This window comes from Sapajus apella, unplaced genomic scaffold (assembly GCF_009761245.1).
Source record: "Sapajus apella isolate SASKATOON/1434 unplaced genomic scaffold, GSC_monkey_1.0 scaffold129, whole genome shotgun sequence".
NCBI lineage: Eukaryota > Metazoa > Chordata > Mammalia > Primates > Cebidae > Sapajus > Sapajus apella.
This window is the reverse complement of record NW_022437069.1, coordinates 1,862,768-1,880,339: the sequence shown is the minus strand read 5'-3', so window position 1 is coordinate 1,880,339 and position 17,572 is coordinate 1,862,768. Positions and strand designations below refer to the sequence as shown.

At 44.5% G+C, this 17,572-nt stretch overlaps 1 protein-coding gene across 7 annotated transcripts in view; it reads right to left on the bottom strand.

Annotated features, from left to right (window-relative positions):
• The window catches only part of NTRK3 (neurotrophic receptor tyrosine kinase 3), a 382,156-nt gene that overhangs the window by 30,711 nt on the left and 333,873 nt on the right, over positions 1-17,572 (bottom strand). For 5 of the 7 annotated variants that reach the window (XM_032262482.1, XM_032262472.1, XM_032262475.1 and 2 more), the window contains one exon: positions 1,674-1,748. The exons of the other annotated variants lie outside the window; for them this stretch is intronic. In XM_032262482.1, coding sequence (XP_032118373.1) covers positions 1,674-1,748 — 75 coding nt within the window. The remainder of the gene's footprint in view (positions 1-1,673; positions 1,749-17,572) is intronic. 7 annotated transcript variants of the gene reach the window in all.

Here is a 17,572-nt window from a genome sequence, read left to right as displayed (position 1 = left end):
CTCCTGTCTGCTTTACTTCTCTCTTAAGAACCGATCACTCTTAAATTTACTACATGTTTGACTTTATCTTTATTTTATCACCCTCAGTAAGGGCAGGGCAGCGACTTTTGCCTGTTCTCTTCATCGTTGTATGGCTGGCACCAACAATAACTCAGCATGCATGGCTAAAATGACTATGCCCCAGTTTACCAAGAAAGGTCTAAATTATGCCTGTGGCTCCTATTTAATTAACAATAGCGTCCCTTTTCATTCTCGGAACTGTCCAACTTTACACAATCAAACACATACAGTTGATGAATATTAAATATTTGTTGAAGTTAATACATTTGACCAACTTGATATTTTCATGCAACCTGTCAGTTCCTAAAACCGAGAGTTTGAACCTGATGTGACTAAAATACATACAATATTTTAAAAGCGTGAGAACACATTGATTATTTTTCCATAATGGTCCTGCTTGCAAAATTCTCACAGGGCTGCCCAGCATGTTTGTTCTGATATACCCTAGCTATACACAATTGTTAGTACTGAAAATCTTAAAGTTTCATGCTGTTATCAGGAGGAGTGTCAAGATGAGAAACGTATAAAACTGATCCTGAACAAACCCGGGAGGCTATGCTTAATTTACCTCCCTAAGCAAATGATGAGAGAAATGAATGAAATTGTAAAAGCCTTCCTTCCCATGCACCTGCCCATAAGACTGCAGGGTCACGATAATACCGTATATTAGAAACCAGAAGCTTCTCGCTTCAAAACTGACTTAACTACCACACGCCCCGTCAGTGTTTGGACACAGCCTCTGGCCTCTGGAAAGCCCCTCAAGATGGCAAGTAGGGCTGGTGTCTTCTTAGCCTAGGCGGGATCTTTAAGGCTGAGTAGGTGAACTTTTTGCTTCTGTTTTCCCAAGTGGACCATTCCCCAGACAGAAAGAAAAAGCACCCAAGCAAAAAGTGGAAGGAAGCCATCCAATGCAGTCTGATGATCACGGCAAGACAGATGGAACTTCGACTGACTCTGCAGTATGTCCATCTCCCTGCCAGAAATTACCATAGAAATTAAAACGGGGAGGGCAAAAGCCTCCCTGCAAGCGCTGGGGAATCTGACTCAGTCACAGAGGATCTGTAATGACCGTCCTGAGCATCAAGTCTGTTAGACCACGCTTCACCTGAGGTCAACGGGGAGACCTCCGGTTCTCAGACCCTCTAGTCTGTGCACTTAGGGCATGCTTATTTCCTTACAAGACTCTCCTGTGTAGTGTAGGCACCCAGTGTGTATGCAAGACTCAAGGTCACACCTCCTGAAATGCAAGAAAGCAGCCAAACCACCGTCCATGCAGAGCCTCCAGCCTCCACCGCACGCACAGCCCTGGACAGAAACCCTGGCAGCCACGTGAACTCCGGCAGCTCTCCCAGCTGTGCACCTAATTTTAGCAGATTATGGCCCACCACCCCGCAACCATGCTGCCTCCCCATGAGACACCCCAAGCACATCAATGGCTTTGGCAGGAAACTTCCATGGAAGTTAAATGATGCCCCACAGTGGGAGGCAAGGAAAGAGAGGTTGGAAGCAGGCCCTGGCCCATGGAAGTGCCTCTCCAAAGCCTGCAAGCTGTCAGTCTGTGTGTGGACTGCCCTGCCCAGCCCCGTGGCCCCAGAAATGAAATCCAGACTCACTGTGGAAGCTGCCGTTGCTGCCAGCCTCTGCCGCTGCCACGCCACGCTGAACGGGCCCTTCTGGTATGGCCCTTCCTGACAGTGAATGAGGGAGAGAGCAGGGAGGGGGAGAGAGAAGAAAAGGGATGAAGGGACAGGAAGGAAGCATGGGAGGGTGAAAGAGGGAGGATGAGGAAAGCGGGGATCTTTCACTGAATGGCGTGTCTCTCCTGGGCACGGCCTCAAACTCTTGTCCTGCGTCACTAGGACGACGGCGGAAGACCGCAGCAACCCACCTTCAAGACCTTCACTCTGGAGTCTGCCCAGAAACACACTCAGGGCTCAGCCAGCCCATCATAATGCCACTCCCAGCACATGACACCTGGCTGTCTTCCTCTGTGGGCCACCAAGACACAATGGGCTTCCCTTCACAGGCTCGGCTCTACTCCCAGCAGGAGCCTCCCAGCCAGCCTACCGCTTGGTGAGGAAGTGGGTTCTAGCCAGAATCTTCAACCCCTTAGGTCAAAGAAATAGCATGCTCTCCAAAGCTTCTGAGAGAAGAGTTGTTCTTACTGTGTCCAGCAGAAAATCCCTGAATTCTCCACTGCCTTTAGGGCTTCCCAGAATCCCTCCCTTGCCTTTCTGATTTGGAAAGGTTAGCTTGCTGAATGTCATGGGCATGGGGCCTCAGCCCTTCTCCTCCTGGCTGTCCACAGAGTTACCACTTGTGTTCTCCATCACCACTCAGGAAAAAAGCCCCTAAGTGAGGCCTTTCCCTTGAATAGTCTCTCGAGAAATGAGAGGAGGTGGTGTATGAGGACGGACTCACAGTAACTTAACAATGGCATTTCTCAAGGGTTTCAAGGTCAAGGGCTGTATGCAAGAGACACAGTCCCTGCTCTCAATCAAGTCAGAGACAGAGAGCAGAACTGAAATGACCTGGAAAAGAGGCAGGTTCATGAAGCAACACACACCTGTGTATGAACCCATAGGGTGAGGCTGAAAAGACCATCCAATGGGAACAATGAAATGAGGATCACTGGGTGCTGATGGCAGGGAGGGACAGACAGAGAGAAAGAACGAGGAGAGGGATGAAGTAAAGGACGGATGGGCAGTTTGGAAGAGGAGGTGTGATGGGCTGAACCGTGTGCCCTCAACACAAGATCGTTATGGGGAAGCCCTAACCCCAAGTTTTCAGAATATGACTATATCTGGAGAGAGATTCTTAAAAGAGGTAATTAAGGTTCAATGGGGTCTGTAGGGTAAACCCTAACCCAATAGGACTGGTGTCCTTATAAAAAGAGACTAGGACACAAACCACACAGATGAGTGACCACGTGGGGACACAGTGAGCAGGCAGCCATCTGCAAGACACAGAGCGAGGCCTCAGAACAAACAAATCCTGCTGGCACCTTGATCTTGAACTTCCAGCCTCCAGAACAGTGAGAAAATCAGATTCTGTTGTTGAAGCCCCCAGTCTGTGGAGCACTGCTACGGCAGCCGGAGCAAATGAACACAGAAGGCCTCATGCAAAGCTGGAAATGAGCAAGTGGCACTTGGCAGTGGGAGCAGACTGGCTGGGGTGGGGGCAGACTGGCTGGGGTGGGGGCAGACTGGCTGGGGTGGGGGCAGACTGGCTGGAGTGGAGCCAAGGGAGCTTCTTGTGGAGGATCAGGAAGGAGACTGGCAGGGGCTCGAGGGCCTAGCAGGCAAGGGCAAGAGATTTACATTTTGGAAAAATGAAGATTCACTCACTCAAGGCTCCAAAGAAACAGGAGGGATGAGGAAGTCTGAGGAGCCCTGGGGGAAGAGCTCTAAGCCTGAAAGTAGGTGTGCAGATCCAGGTGCTGGACTGACCAGGCATGGGCCAGGGCAGCTCCTGCCAACATGCAGAGAAAAAGTGGCACTGAGGTGCTCTAAGGAAAGGCACAGCAGGTTTGTGATAAAGAGACAGGCTCAGCAACGACTTCCCTTTGGGGAAGCTCCCAGGAGAGTTTCCAGGGATGTCAGCGGTTGCCGAGGTGCCAGCACTCAGAGAAGCAGGAGGCAGCCATGGCCAGTTTTATTTAAAACATGCCATGTTTCAATCTCCAGTGAACTCTCCAGGGGAGGCTTACAGATGAAGCAATCAAAGAGAGAAGAAGTGGAGGCCGCAAATGTAAATTTCAAACAGATCCCGTGTAAAAGTAAAAAGGGGTTATAACCATGTGAGCGCATGAGGTATGCAAAACATATGTCTAAAATAGCAGCACCCAAACTTAAAATGAGAGGAAGGAGAGAAACCAATGGAATTGGGAAAAAATGACCAGAAATGGTTATAGCTTATGGAACAAGGCATTACTGAGGCATTCAACAAGAATATGATGCAGCATTCACAGTTGCAGGGAGTGGAGGTGAAAGGGGGAAATATAAACGTCATTCAATAATAGTTCAGGAAGGGTTAGACTTGAAGTAAGACATTTAAATTAGGTCATGAGAGATAATTAGTGACGCCCAAACTGCAGATTCAATTCAGTGGTAAGATCAGAAGCCCAAAAATTAAGACAGAAGATGTAAAGTACTTATTTCAGTACTCAGGCGGACAAATAGAAGTTGGAAGGGACAGGAAGGTCAAATGAAGACTTTTCTTTAACGTAGGATGGATTGTGGATTTTTAGAGTTGAAAGGAGGGAGAGAGCCTTCGAGAAAGCCTTCAGAGCAAGATAAACACAGTCACAGGGAGAGACAAGAGACAGGGCAGGTGACAGGTATTGAGGTGTGAGCGGAGTGGGAAAGGATTTAGTCTGCGAATGTGTAGATATGCAGAGGGTGAGTTTGGCCTAATCTTTCATAGCATCACAGAGATATACACTGGACACAGTTCCTTGCACATACATAATAGTAAGTCCTTAAATTGTTATACCACTTTGCACTTATTTAAGCAATCTCTATCGCAGAGTTGGCTTTTAAGATCTCAGAATTAGAGAGAAGCAAAACTTTGAGATCATCTACTGAAATCTCATGGCCAGCAAAGGCATCTCTACGGCATCTGTGTGTGGTTCTATGGGTTTTCTAGAAACCCACTGGGGATGGAGAACCCACTCTCTTGTAGGATGGTCTGTTTCATTTTCACACAATATGGGTAACTTCCTGCAGCGCTGTGCTTCACCGCCTTTGAGAGTCAACTATCCCTAGGCTTCTCCAAGCTTGTCGCCCCCGTGGGTGAGGGATCGTGTTGCAGAGCCCATTCATTGCACCCAAATAATGGAGGACAGCCCCTCTATACATCCCTGTACTGAAAACTGGCTTTGTGATCTCTGATTGTTCCAAACTTTATGGTCCTTGATCATCATCCAGATCAGTCATTCACGGAGAAGACCACCTGTCTTCTTGTTTATGTCATTTAATGAACATTTATGAAATGTCTACCATATATCATGTATGGTCCTAGGTCCAAGGGTTACATAATCAGTGAAATAAGGCATGAATACTGCCCTTAAAGAACTTCTAAGCTACTGTGAATGAATATGTGTTAGCCAAACTTCTTGAGAATACATTTTCACAATAAACATTAGAACAATTACTTCTTGAAACACATTTCAAGGCGATAGGATGGTATTCTTCAGCTCTGAGCACCACCTCCCTTGCTGCTAATATTCCTTCCTCACCCTTTAGTTTCACTCAATCTGTGTTACATTTTTCAAACTACAGCCACCTCAAATCACTTTGCTGCTACTTGCTTTAAGATTATATTGGAGAGCCCCAAACCCCTAAAGTATCTTTGCTTGCTGTGGTGACTAGGCTTGGGTCATCCTGTTTGCCTCCTTTGCCTTGAATGGCCTTGCCACAAAACATTATTAGAAAAAAAATCATGGAACTCAATGATTATAAGCTCACACTTCTTCATAATCTCATGGAGACTGCGCTATACTGCTGTGCTCTTTAAACATTCTATTCACAAGTAAATTCTCATCCCTAGCAAAACCAGAACACCAAAACCAATTCCACCCCTCATTCATTATACAGTCTGGGGAATGACCACTAATCTCTCTGAGCTTTAATTTACTTGTCTGTAAATAGAAAGAATCATGCCAGCCAGTTGACCTCACAGCACTTTGATGGTGACTAGAGAGGAATACTGAATTCAAAAGATGGGAGGCTGATGTCCTTGTCTTCACTCTACCACTAACTAGGTGTGTGATCTTGAGGGACACCTGCTCGCCATCACTCTCTCTCTGTCTCTCTCTGGCTGGCATTCAATGTCTTCTTCTATCAAATAAGTGGGTTTGACAAGATGACCTCCAACTTCATTTCTAGTCAGGATTTCACAAGATTGGCAGTGTAGATGCTTACCCAAATTTCAACCAGACATGTATCAAGCTCTCTCACAGAATACTTACAAAACAGTTGGGTGCAGTAATAAAAATGCATTGACCATATCCAAAGAATGCTGATAATTGAATCAACATCTGCTTGGGAGCAGAACTGCAGCAGCAAACCCTGGTCTTGGGCTGTTTAACTTTTCAAAAAGTAAAAAAAATATGCTTCAAGATACTGCTGGTACATTGATAAAAGTTGGCTCAGAGATGATGGCACAGAGCTGGCAGAGAAAGCTGTATCTAGAACACCGAACACCTTGGCAGGTAATAGGGAATCAAGTCTATCCAGAAACAAGGCACCTTTGCTGTATACATACAAGTTTTGTTTTTTTTTTTTTTTAAGAGAGAGAGAGAGACAAGAAAACAAAACAAAACGAAACAAAAAAAACCAACTATTTGGTTGAAGTGTGAAGGAAAGGCCAGTAGAACTTGGGGATGCTAGTCCCATCTACATGATGGGTTAACCAGCCCCAGTAATGCAGACCCACCTGGCAATCTCTTCTCAGAATACAATACTTCAGCACAGGTTCCTAAGCTCACACCTATGTCATATTTGAGTACCTCCACTTGTGCTAATCCAAGGTTAGAGCATACCTAGCAGGGTCCAGCAGAATCCCTGAATTGACAGCACCGCTTAGGATGACATGTGTCAGGGATAGAACAATAGAATAAATTGCCACCAATCGTCTTTTCTACTTTCTTGGCAGATGTCACCAGCTGATTACCACTTTTTTACTGACCCTAGATGCAACCACCAAATTCTTCTCATCACTCTGCTCTGGGCAATCACCACCAGTCAATCAGAACAGGCACTTAAAAATCTATTATTACTTACCCTTCCTGGGGCATATAATACTAGGTATCAAGGCAGTAAGATTTGCAAACAACAAAAAGACTCATTTTTAGGTGTGAATGCAATTCAGTGACACGGAAAGCATTAGGGACCAAAATAAAGCGACTCCCAAACATTTGACAATGAAGAAAATACACTTGGCCCCTTTATGATCAGCAGAGAAATGGATGAAAACATGGATGAATATCAAGGTTGTCTGAAAAGCAGCTTGAATGGCTTTTAGGTTATCACGGCTGCAATATGTCCTGATTGATGCAGATGAAGAAATAATGTATCTCTCAGAAGGGACACTGGCTGGTCCCGAAGGCCTGGGAAAGGGAGAACCTTGGAAGTGGATGGTGGGGATGTTCATCCCTTCCTGGCTCTGGACAAGGGAGAAAGGAGGATGTAGGCAAAAGACAGGAAGTAGTTCTGAACCTGCTGAGAAGCCAGGAACCCTGTTGTTAGCCTTTCTTAGCTGGATGGCATTGATTATTTGATTCTTCTAACAGCCTTACTCTGATTTCTTCCTTTAAGCACCTTTCACATTAGGATGATCCAGCTTCCCATATAGACTAGCTTACAGAGAACAAATGATTTGATCCTGTGGCCTTTGGAGAATGTGAATCTCTGAGTGCACTAATAAACTTCCTTTTGGTGCTAACTCCATTCTCATGGGTATTTTAATTATTGTGAAATCTTCTCTAATTCTCTGCACTGATAAACACATGTCAGATGTCGGGGCCATTGGCAGGGAATCCGGCTGGTTTTCCCTTGGTTATACTAGTGCATCTTTCAGATACACCTACTCAGAATCCCCACATACTGACCATGGGTGCCTGGTGAGTGGGGACCCATGAGGATTTATGTAAGATTTAGGCAAGTGGGGACATCATTCTTTACCCATTACAAATATCTAATATAGTATTATGTATTTTTTAATTAAGTACTTTTATTAAGCACTTTTAATGTAGAAATTATAGTATAGTATTTATATTAGTATATGTACGTATAATAATGTAGAATGTGCAGAAAGTGGGGTGGGCTTCTTTGCCTTCAAGAGAACTTAAGTGTTAGTGAGGCATTGAACAGACAGGTAGATTGTGAAAAAATAAATACAAAGATCAGGAAGTTGGGGATTTGCCCACTAGGTAAGGAAACGACCAACTACAGGAACAAACTGGGTCATAAATCAAAGTTCCAAGCTGGCTGAGGAGGCTGGAAAACATGACTCAATGGAGGAGGGCAACCAAAATTGTGGTGATGATTGGCAGATGTGGACAAGTGGAGTACAGAGCACCCCTTACCAGGCAACTTTGGGACACCGACGGATTCCGTTTACTTTTTCCAGAGTGTACGTGGCAATTTGGTAAGCACAGGTCATAATGGTGATAATGGTGGTGGCTATGGTGGTGTTGGTGATGGTGTTGGGAACAGTGGCAGTGATGATGGTGATGGTGTTGGTGTTGGTGGTGGCAGTGGTGACAAAACCACCGGCGCTCAAACCAACAGTTTACACAGCACTTGCCTATCCATTACGCATATGCATAAACACTTGCATATTTCATGTTATGCATAAGAATTAGCAGTAACCATCATATAGCAAACGAAAGGAGAAAGGAGGTCGGGCTGGACTTCAGCCAGCCTTTTCTCTACCCCCAAGGCTCCAGGGCAGGTGCATCACCCTAAGCTCTCCTTCCGGGATGACGAGGGCAGCACACACTAAGGACATCTGGAGAATGAAGCTTTAAGTCTGACGACCTTTGTCTACTGCAGAATTCATGGTCCACAGTTAGAAAAATTAGCTTCTGGTTGGAGCTACTAACTCCACAATAGAAAAGCTCTTCCTGCAGATGCTTAAAAGTGTTTTCTCGTTTCTCCTGGGCTTCCAACAGATCAACTCAAATGTCTAAACCGGTCCTGGAGGAGTGGGTGGCTTTTTTTATTTTAAATTTCCCTAAATTCTCCTGAGTAGGTTCTTCTCCTCTCTAATTTTAGTATTCAGCACCAAAGATCCATCACAGGGAATACCTCAGCTTGTAACTGAAAATGATTTAAAATTTCTGATATATAATTTCTACCTTGTTCTTTTACACAGAATAAGAATAGCCATCTATTGGGTGCCTAATGGGTACCGGCAATTTGAATACATTATTTAATGTGCACAAAAGAAGAAATTGCTATTTTTTTTTTTTCAGAGGAGGAATCTAAGTCTTAGTGAATTTAAGTAAATTTCCTAAGGTCACATAGCTCTCTAAGCAGAAGCTCAGTGATTCAAATGAACTTGCTGCAGACTCAGTGGGTGCTCCGCCCACCTGCTCTTGGGCTGTCTACTTTCCTACTCCCAGCTTCGCTTTGTCAGATTAGCAAAGCCTAGAAAAAAACAACCAAGAGTAAAAACTGTGTTTAAAGTTCTGAATTTCAGGTACTTTATATTAACCCAGTCCTCTGATTCCTCCTTCTCCTCCTTCTGTTTAGTCACAGACAGATCACAAAATCTTGCGCTTTGAGGATTATGAGAGAAATACAATTCCTTACTAGGAAGAAGTCAAGGGAAACCAATGTTCTCTTTACATGCAAGTATCATAAATGCAGCTGGTAAAGAAGATATTTGTATGGAAATGTATGTATCTTTATGTGTCATATATTCAGTTTGTCTCAGTAATAAAAAGGGGGAGCCTTTTGCATTTGAGGAAGGAAAAGGAGATCTTGTTATGATACCTCCATCAGGGCCCTCCACAGGAGTGGGGACAAGTGAATGTCTCAACACCAGATTCAGTGGTCTCCTGCAGACTTTCTCTCTCCTTTCCTGAGGATAGAAGTCAGTGTAAGCATGCTTTAAGGTCTCAGAATTTTCTTATGGGGCATCTTCCCCATATATTTTCCCCAGTATCAGTCCTCATGCCTGCACCACCTTCACTGACAGAAGAAAACAACTGGATTTCTAAACTGCAGAGAGAAGAGACTAAGTTTAGGAGAAAACCGGAAATTGCTCTCAGAAAGAGGTTATTATTTTTTGTCAGGGTTAGGGGGCTAAAGATTTTTATTCCTCTGGTTCTCCACCAGCCAAGATAAAAGCAATGCATAAAATATAACCAATTAACTATGAAAAGCACAAGTCCTTTTTATAAAATTATTTTTTTAAGACAGAGCCTTGCTCTGCTGCCTAGGCTAGGGTGCAGTGGCGCTATCTCGGCTCACTGCAACCTCTGCCTCCCGGGTTCAAGCGATTCTCCTGCTTCAACCTCACAAGCATCTGGGACTACTGGCACGCACCACCATACCCAACTAATTTTTTGAACTTTCAGTAGAGACAATGTTTTGCCATGTTGGCCAAGCTGGCCTCAAACACCTGACCTCAAGTGATCTGCCCACCTTGGCCTCCTAAAGTGTTGGGATTACAGGTGTGAGCCACCGCACCTGGCCACAAGGCCATTCTGGTGACACTGAGGTTCTTCTTAGGTTTTCTGAGTCTTCTAATGTCTGTTTTACAATCGAAACCACATTTATCTCCACTAAGGACATAGGATGAAACAGACTTACCTTGTAGCAGGGAGGACTGTCACTAGACATAACTGAGAACTTCCTACTTCTAAAGAATGTTAAGAATTAGAAAGAAAAAGACAAATCTCTCACTGAAAGTAGCTTCCCTTTGCCACAGCTGGATTGGAAGGAATAAGGAAGGAGACCCGTGGAGTCCCGGAAGACGCACTGGAATGGAGTGGGCAAACCATCGGTCTGGGATGATTTTCATGCCTTTCTGCCTGGTGCATCAAGGGTGAAACAGATGACATTTAAGGCTCCTTCCAGATACATGTTTCTTTAAAATGGAAGGATCTGGCATTTGCTCCGTTGTTTCTAATGCTTTAAGGATGCAGAACGGACTTGGTGGCCTAAAAGATGCCAATCATCCTGATTTATTTAGGTATTTGTCCCCTCCAAATGTCATGTAGAAGTCTGATACCCAGTGTTGGAGGTGGGGCCTGGTGGGAGGCATTTGAATCATGGGGTGGATCCCTGAGGGAATGCCCTGATGCCATTCTCCAGGTAGTGAGTTATTGCTCTTAGTTCCCACGAGATCTGGTTATTAAAGAGTCTGGCACCTCCTCCTTCTCTCTCTCTCACCATGTGACACTCCTGCTCCTCCTTTGCCATGATTGGAAGCTTCCTGAACTCCTTACCAGAAGCAGATGTCGGCACCATGCTTCTTGCACAGACTTCAGAGATACGAGCCAATTAAATTACTTTTCTTTATAAATTACTTGGTCTCAGGCATTTTTTATAGCACCTCAAAATGGATGAAGACACATCCTGACCCTCCATTTCATGGTTACTTTTTTCATAGTTACCCTTACAAATGGCAAGTGGCTTTGAGCCTGTGGGACCAGCCAGTCTCCAGTGCGCAGTCCTGAGTCCACAGATTCTAATGTCTTCTCTTTCATCCTCTGTGGCTACCACCGTGGCAAAGGATCTCACTGCCTCTTCCCTGGGCCAGTGCAATGGCCTGCCTTTATGGTCTTGGTTCCAGCAATCTATCCCATGTCACTGCCTTATGACTTGTCCTTACATATGACCTGACTGACACTTCAACAGATGACAAATCCTCTGCCTGTCCATTGAGTACCTAAGCCAAAACAGTTGGCCTTTCAAAAGCTGTCATGGCAGTCTTGTCTTTACCAATATTTCTTTCCATGTATCTTCCATAGATCCAGTTGAATCACACGCCATTCTAGATCATTCTCCTGGTTTCTTTGCCTCCAAGCTTCCTCCATGCCTTTACTCATGCTAACCTCTCTGACAGAAATATCTTCCTAAAATGTAATCCAGACTGCCAGCCAACCCCTCAAGACCCAGGCCATTACTCTACTTAGATGAGCCTTAGATGTCCGTAACTGCCATTTATACCATTTGCCTCCCTCTGGCTTATGGTAGAGCTATACATTTTTATCTGTTTTTATATTCCCTGTGAGATTTTAATTTCCTTGTGTTCTATTCATCTTAGCACATGGACAAGGAATTGAACCGAATCCCATCCCTCACACATGGATCTTGCCAATGGCTAGGGAATGTGGTATGAGGGGAGGAAATAACCAGCATGGACAAGGTCTAGCAAATGTACAAACTAGATCACCCATCTTAAGGTTGCATAAGTGCTCTAACACTTACTCTGCTGCTCCGGAATCTCAAGGGACTGAACACATCACCACCGACCATCTCTTAGGCTCCATTTCCTCATTTATAAAATACAGGCTAGGGATCCCTGATGCCTTACTTCTCTGGGGAGATCTCAGAAGGCTCCCTTCCTCTCCAGAAAGAGCACAGAGAGACTTTGCAAAGGCAAGTTTGAAGGTTCAAAGCCCCACAATCAGCAGGTGAAAAGTGAATGCATCTCCTTCAGTTGGTTTGGGTGTGAGGATTTAGAGGATCAAATGGTGAGCCACAACGAGGCAGGAGAATTCGATGAAATTCAACAGCAGAGCTAGTCATTCACTGATTCCCTAGTGTTACATTCCTGTTGTCATCACTGTCACTACTATATGTGGCCAGAACAGCTGCCCTAAATCTTAACTGGGCTGTCTGCTAAATGAGCTTCCAGTGCTCAGCCCTACAAGGCATGGAAGTGCAGCAAAAGCCTCACAACTAGGGACAGGGAAGAGGTGGCAGAGTGGCTATGGTTCCTTGTTCCTCCACTTCAACTAGAGCAGCTCTGTGTTTATCCACCTGTCTGACTGCATACCTGCACATCTGCTTTATACAGTCCTATTTGAAGAAAAGGTTTCACTGTTGTAAAAATATGCTGTGTTTGGAAAGCAAGCATCTAATTTAAGCTCATGAGAGGCAAGTGTCAACTAGAGTTGAAGAACACTGATCTAAAGACAATGTCATCAAAGAAACCGAGTGAGTGAACTGGGACGCCGTCCTATCAATCCCAGTCCAGGAAGAGCAGCAATGAAACCATCAATATATCTAAAGAGGAAACTCGAGTGCATCCCACAAACTCTCCACCTAGTTTCCATGCAGTGGCAGACAATGATGCTACTGGCGTGGCCAGCACTTGTGAAAAGATGAAAAGCCTCACGACAGTGTAGACGAAAGATGACACATGTCCACTTTATAAACAATCAACTTAGGTCGTGGGCAAGAAGGGGATGTGCTCCATGTCAGGAGTCACGGCATACAGACTGAACCTAGCCTTCTTGGCTTCCGCTCCTGCATTCTAGTTCCCACATTAGTGACTGGCTGCAAGAACCAATAAGCCAAAGTGGGAGGCCCCTTCCCAGGACTAATATTCCCAGCCCACTGCAGGGAGAATTCCCAAAATAACTTTATCACCTCGTTGTTAGAGTCTGGTTTTTTGCACCTCAACTTCCTGGTCATCATGCCCTCTCCAGGTTGTCTTTACCTTAGACTGCTGGAGTGCCCCCGGGTGGAAAACGGCAGGTTCTTTTCTGTATTCACTTTTTATACTTTTCAGAATGCCTGAGTTGCAGGTAGATGTCCCCAGCATTACCACCGTAGTGAAATAAAGTATAAAATGGTCTAGAAAGGATGAAGGTTTGGGAGTGCAGAGATGACAGGAATAATTAGACAATCCCCATCCCTGGAAAAATACAAAGAAATTCTGTTCAGGTAATTCTTCTGTTCAACGGGGTGAATTTTGGTCAATTATCTTCAATATCTCAAAGAGAAAGAAGAGGGCAGAGCAGAAGTTAGCTACTAAACAAGATCCAGGAAATGTAGAAGAGCCTGCTTCAAAACTGGGGGTTGTTCTTTTATTTTATCAGGAAGAAAAAAAAGGGGCCGGGATATAGAATAGTAATGGTCTAGGGTCAATGCGACAGTAGAGACTGTTTAAGACAACTTTGACATGATCTTTATACCTCTGACCATGTCTCTCCAATATCCTAAAGCAATCAAGTCACCTTCTCACTTACCATTACACACACAACTTACTTCCACAGAAGGCAAAACCCCAAAGAGATCATATAGCTGGAATCCAAACTCTAGATTTTAGAGATAAAAGGGAAATCTCTGATTTGAAACATGGACATAGAACTGGCACTGAGACCAAGATGCATTAAATATCAGCCCTGTCCCTCAACAGGCTTTTACATTCCAAAGTGACTGATATTTTGTAGATAATTGGTGTGCAGATCCACTGGCTTTAATCAAGGAAATAAGGTTGTAATACTTATAATTAGCATAAATCTATCCCACACACCTCCTTCTGTGTTCATTTCCTCTGCAGCTTTGTACAACTTAATAGGTCTTAGCGTTTAAATTGTTTTTCAAAATTCACTTTAGATGTGCATATCACGACGCCCAGTCGTACAGCAGATGCTCAGGCAACTAAAGCCGAGCCCCACTTGGAAGTCTCTCCGGTTTGTGGCCACGTCTCTGGATTAGCACAAGGAACCCTCTCCCAAAGCTGAAGAGAAGGGCAAACACGTGGTTTAGGGCTGGGAATTTAAGAAGATCCCATACCTTCCTGTAGCCTCCTAAACTCTAGCAGAGAAAGGTAACTCCAGCCCTGTCCACTTGCTGTATGAAGATGGCTGCCCCAGACTGCACAATTCCAAAGGATTCTTGTAAGAATCTGGAGTTAATTTGTTCACAAAATAGAGTTTCTCAGCAGCTCTGAGATTTGGTATTGCAGAAGGCTGTCTTACAACCCACCTATCCCCGTTGCAGAAAACTGAACTGTGGAAACCTGGAGGCTCCTAAAGGTGCCTCGAGAGCATAAGGTATCAAAGGAGAGGCCGTGTACAATGGGGAATCCATCCCCTCACCCCTGCTTTGACCACAGCAGTTCCACTGCCCTTAAATAAGACCGGTTTGGTATCCCGAAGTGAATCCTGGGACAGTAAAATGTGCATCAGGGGAAAAGCTGGTAAAATCCAAACGAAGTCTGCAGTTTAGTTGATAATTTGTGCCCCTGTTAATTTCTTATGTTTTTGCCAAAGGTACCCTGGTTTCATAAGATGTCAGCAGTAAGAAAAACTGAGTGAAGGGCATATGAGAATTCTCTACGCTATTTTTGCAACTTTTCTGTACATCTAAAATTACTCAAATAAATTTTTATTGTAAAATTGGGAAAATCACATTCCTTGGGAATGGAATACAACTCTCCTCCATTGTTCTCCTCTATGTACATAGGACCATGGTTAAAGATTATTAGGCTATTTCAAAAACGGCAGAGGAAGGATCAAGCACAATAAATAGAGTCTGGTCACTGAAGAGCCAGTACCAGAGCCTCATCTCCTGACAGCCAGCATCGCTTCTGCTTCATTGGTGCCTGGGTCTCCTTAAGAGTACCTCATGGCTAAAACCAAAGGGATAAATCTGGATAAGCCCTCTCCAAACAGGATCAGCGTCCCTTAAGACCCAGTATGCCTGGCCGCTAATCCTTCATCTGCCAGTTAAGCTGGGGGTCAAGTCTCGCTACTCCTGACCTTAGAGTAAGGAACCACATGACTCTGAGTGTAGCCGTAGCTACTTGCCCATGTGGACATGAGTGGAGTTGTGGTGAACCCCCTCTTCTTTGCACTGTTCCAGACCTCCAACTAGAGGACACCTTACTGGAGTAACAGGTCTAATGCAGACAGCTCTCCAGTCTTAATCTCACCCCTTGGGAGAAAGAACTTGTCTGATTTTGGGGACTGGGCGTGGGGCCACAACCCCTTTATCTTTCTGATGAGCCTCTTCTCCCTACAGAGAGGAGCAACGAGCAGGAAAATTTCTGTCTCTGCAGAGCAAAGTCTGCAATATCCCCAGGCTGCTATGACTGAGCTGGAATGCCTAATCTAGGGACTTGGTATTAAAAAAAATATTGCTGCACAGTGAAACCACCATCAGCAACAATTCTATCATTTTCAAGTGCAATTTATAATCTTCCTCTGCCTAGCTTCTCTGCCTCAGTGGACTCAGACACATCATCTGGGCAGGGAAAAGAGGTGCCACTTACTAAGTGAGAGTCCCAAAGTTCCAACGAAGAGCAGAAAGCATAGTGGAACCCTGTGATCCTAAAAGTCAGTTGCCTCAAATTACCATCATTAGCTTTTGTTTTTACCTTTAAAATGACCTAAAACCAAGTGATTTCATAGACCACTGGCTCTCTTCAGTACACTGCCAACCACTTGACTTTCATCTAAGAACTTCTCCCAACTTGAAGGTAAGAACGAACTGGTCACCAAGACTTGGAGGAGCCTCAGGCTCTCAGATCTGGTGACTGAGTCATCAGTCAAGGTTCTTCTTGATCATAGAACTGGAAGGCACCTTAGAGAGCATCTGATAAAGCCTCAGTTTTGCTCTCACCTCAGGTCCTCCCATTAAACCTAATGAAGGGGCTGCCCTCCAAAGCTCTCATGGTGGTACAGTCCCTGGATCTCTGTCTTATTCTCTCAGGACTGACATGCTGGGAAATTCCTTCCAGTAAAGTCAATGAGCCATAAATATCTTTAGGATTCTCTTAAAAGCCCTGAACTTTCAACAAACAAAAACCGAAATACAACACCCCACTCAATATTGCTCATATAAGTTCAGGAAGTCTTAGCGTTTCTGTAGCTCATCCTTTGACCTACTGGTGGAGAACAGCCCAGGCTTTTCATCAAGGATGTAACCCTTCTCTAGACAGTGCGAGATGGCTTCAGTTAGGATGCGGACATGCTCTCGATCCCTCCTTTACCACCATGGATTTGGAACAGAAGTTGCTCTACTTTGTATTTCTTCCCAGTTTTTCTCCTAGATGTGTTTTCTCATCTACTAACTTATAGTCCCTTTGATTTGGAACATTGCTTGTTTCCCCACCCAATTCATAGGATATGGCTTCTTGTATTTACTATTCTGCTTTTCTGGAGGATAAATCAAAGCACCAAGACGGCAGGTGTGACCAAACTCTTCCATTACTTACAAAAGCATGGGACACCAAGAGTTTGCAAGGAGAATAGAAAAGGGGGACTTCCAAAATAACTACCTCCGCATTCAGGATCGGAGTGGCAACACAAAGAAAGAACGGCTTGGCCTATGTTTCCTGATAAATCATCGGACGTGGTATGATCTGCTGTTGGGATGAAGTGTTGAAAGAGAATATAGGCTTTCTTCATCCTTAACTGTGGCAGAGATTACCAGCTATGCAATACAATTCATGCTTCTTCTCTTCTATGTGGGACACAGCTATGTTCCATTTCTCAGCCTCCTGTTTAAATAGGAAGGTCATATAACTGGGCCCTTGCCATTAAAGAAAGCGATTTGTCCCCACTTTCAGGCCAGGCCTATTAACAACATCCCACACATATTCCTTCATGCCAGTTTCTCCTTTTAGCTGATTGGGATGGAGATAAATGCCTAGCAAGACCAAGGACCCCACACAAAGAAAAGGGTAGAGCTCCATGAGCCTGAATGATGGTGTGGCAGAGGACTACTCCTCCAGTGAAGTCACCTGCTCATACTGTTAAGTGACCTAGAAATGAGCTTCTATTTGTGTTGGAACCATTATATATCTGAGTATCTATTTGATACAGCAGTGGCCTACCTTAACTAATACGTTTAGGTAAGCTTTGTCCATTTTGGAACTGGAGAAAGCATTCATATTTTATATCCAATAATTTCTAGGGTTTAAAGTGTCCTCCAAAGATCAAGTGGTGAAAACTTCATCCCCAGTGCAACAGTGTTGAGAGGTGGGACCTCTAAGACGTGATTAATCCCAAGACCTCTGCCCTCATGAATGGATT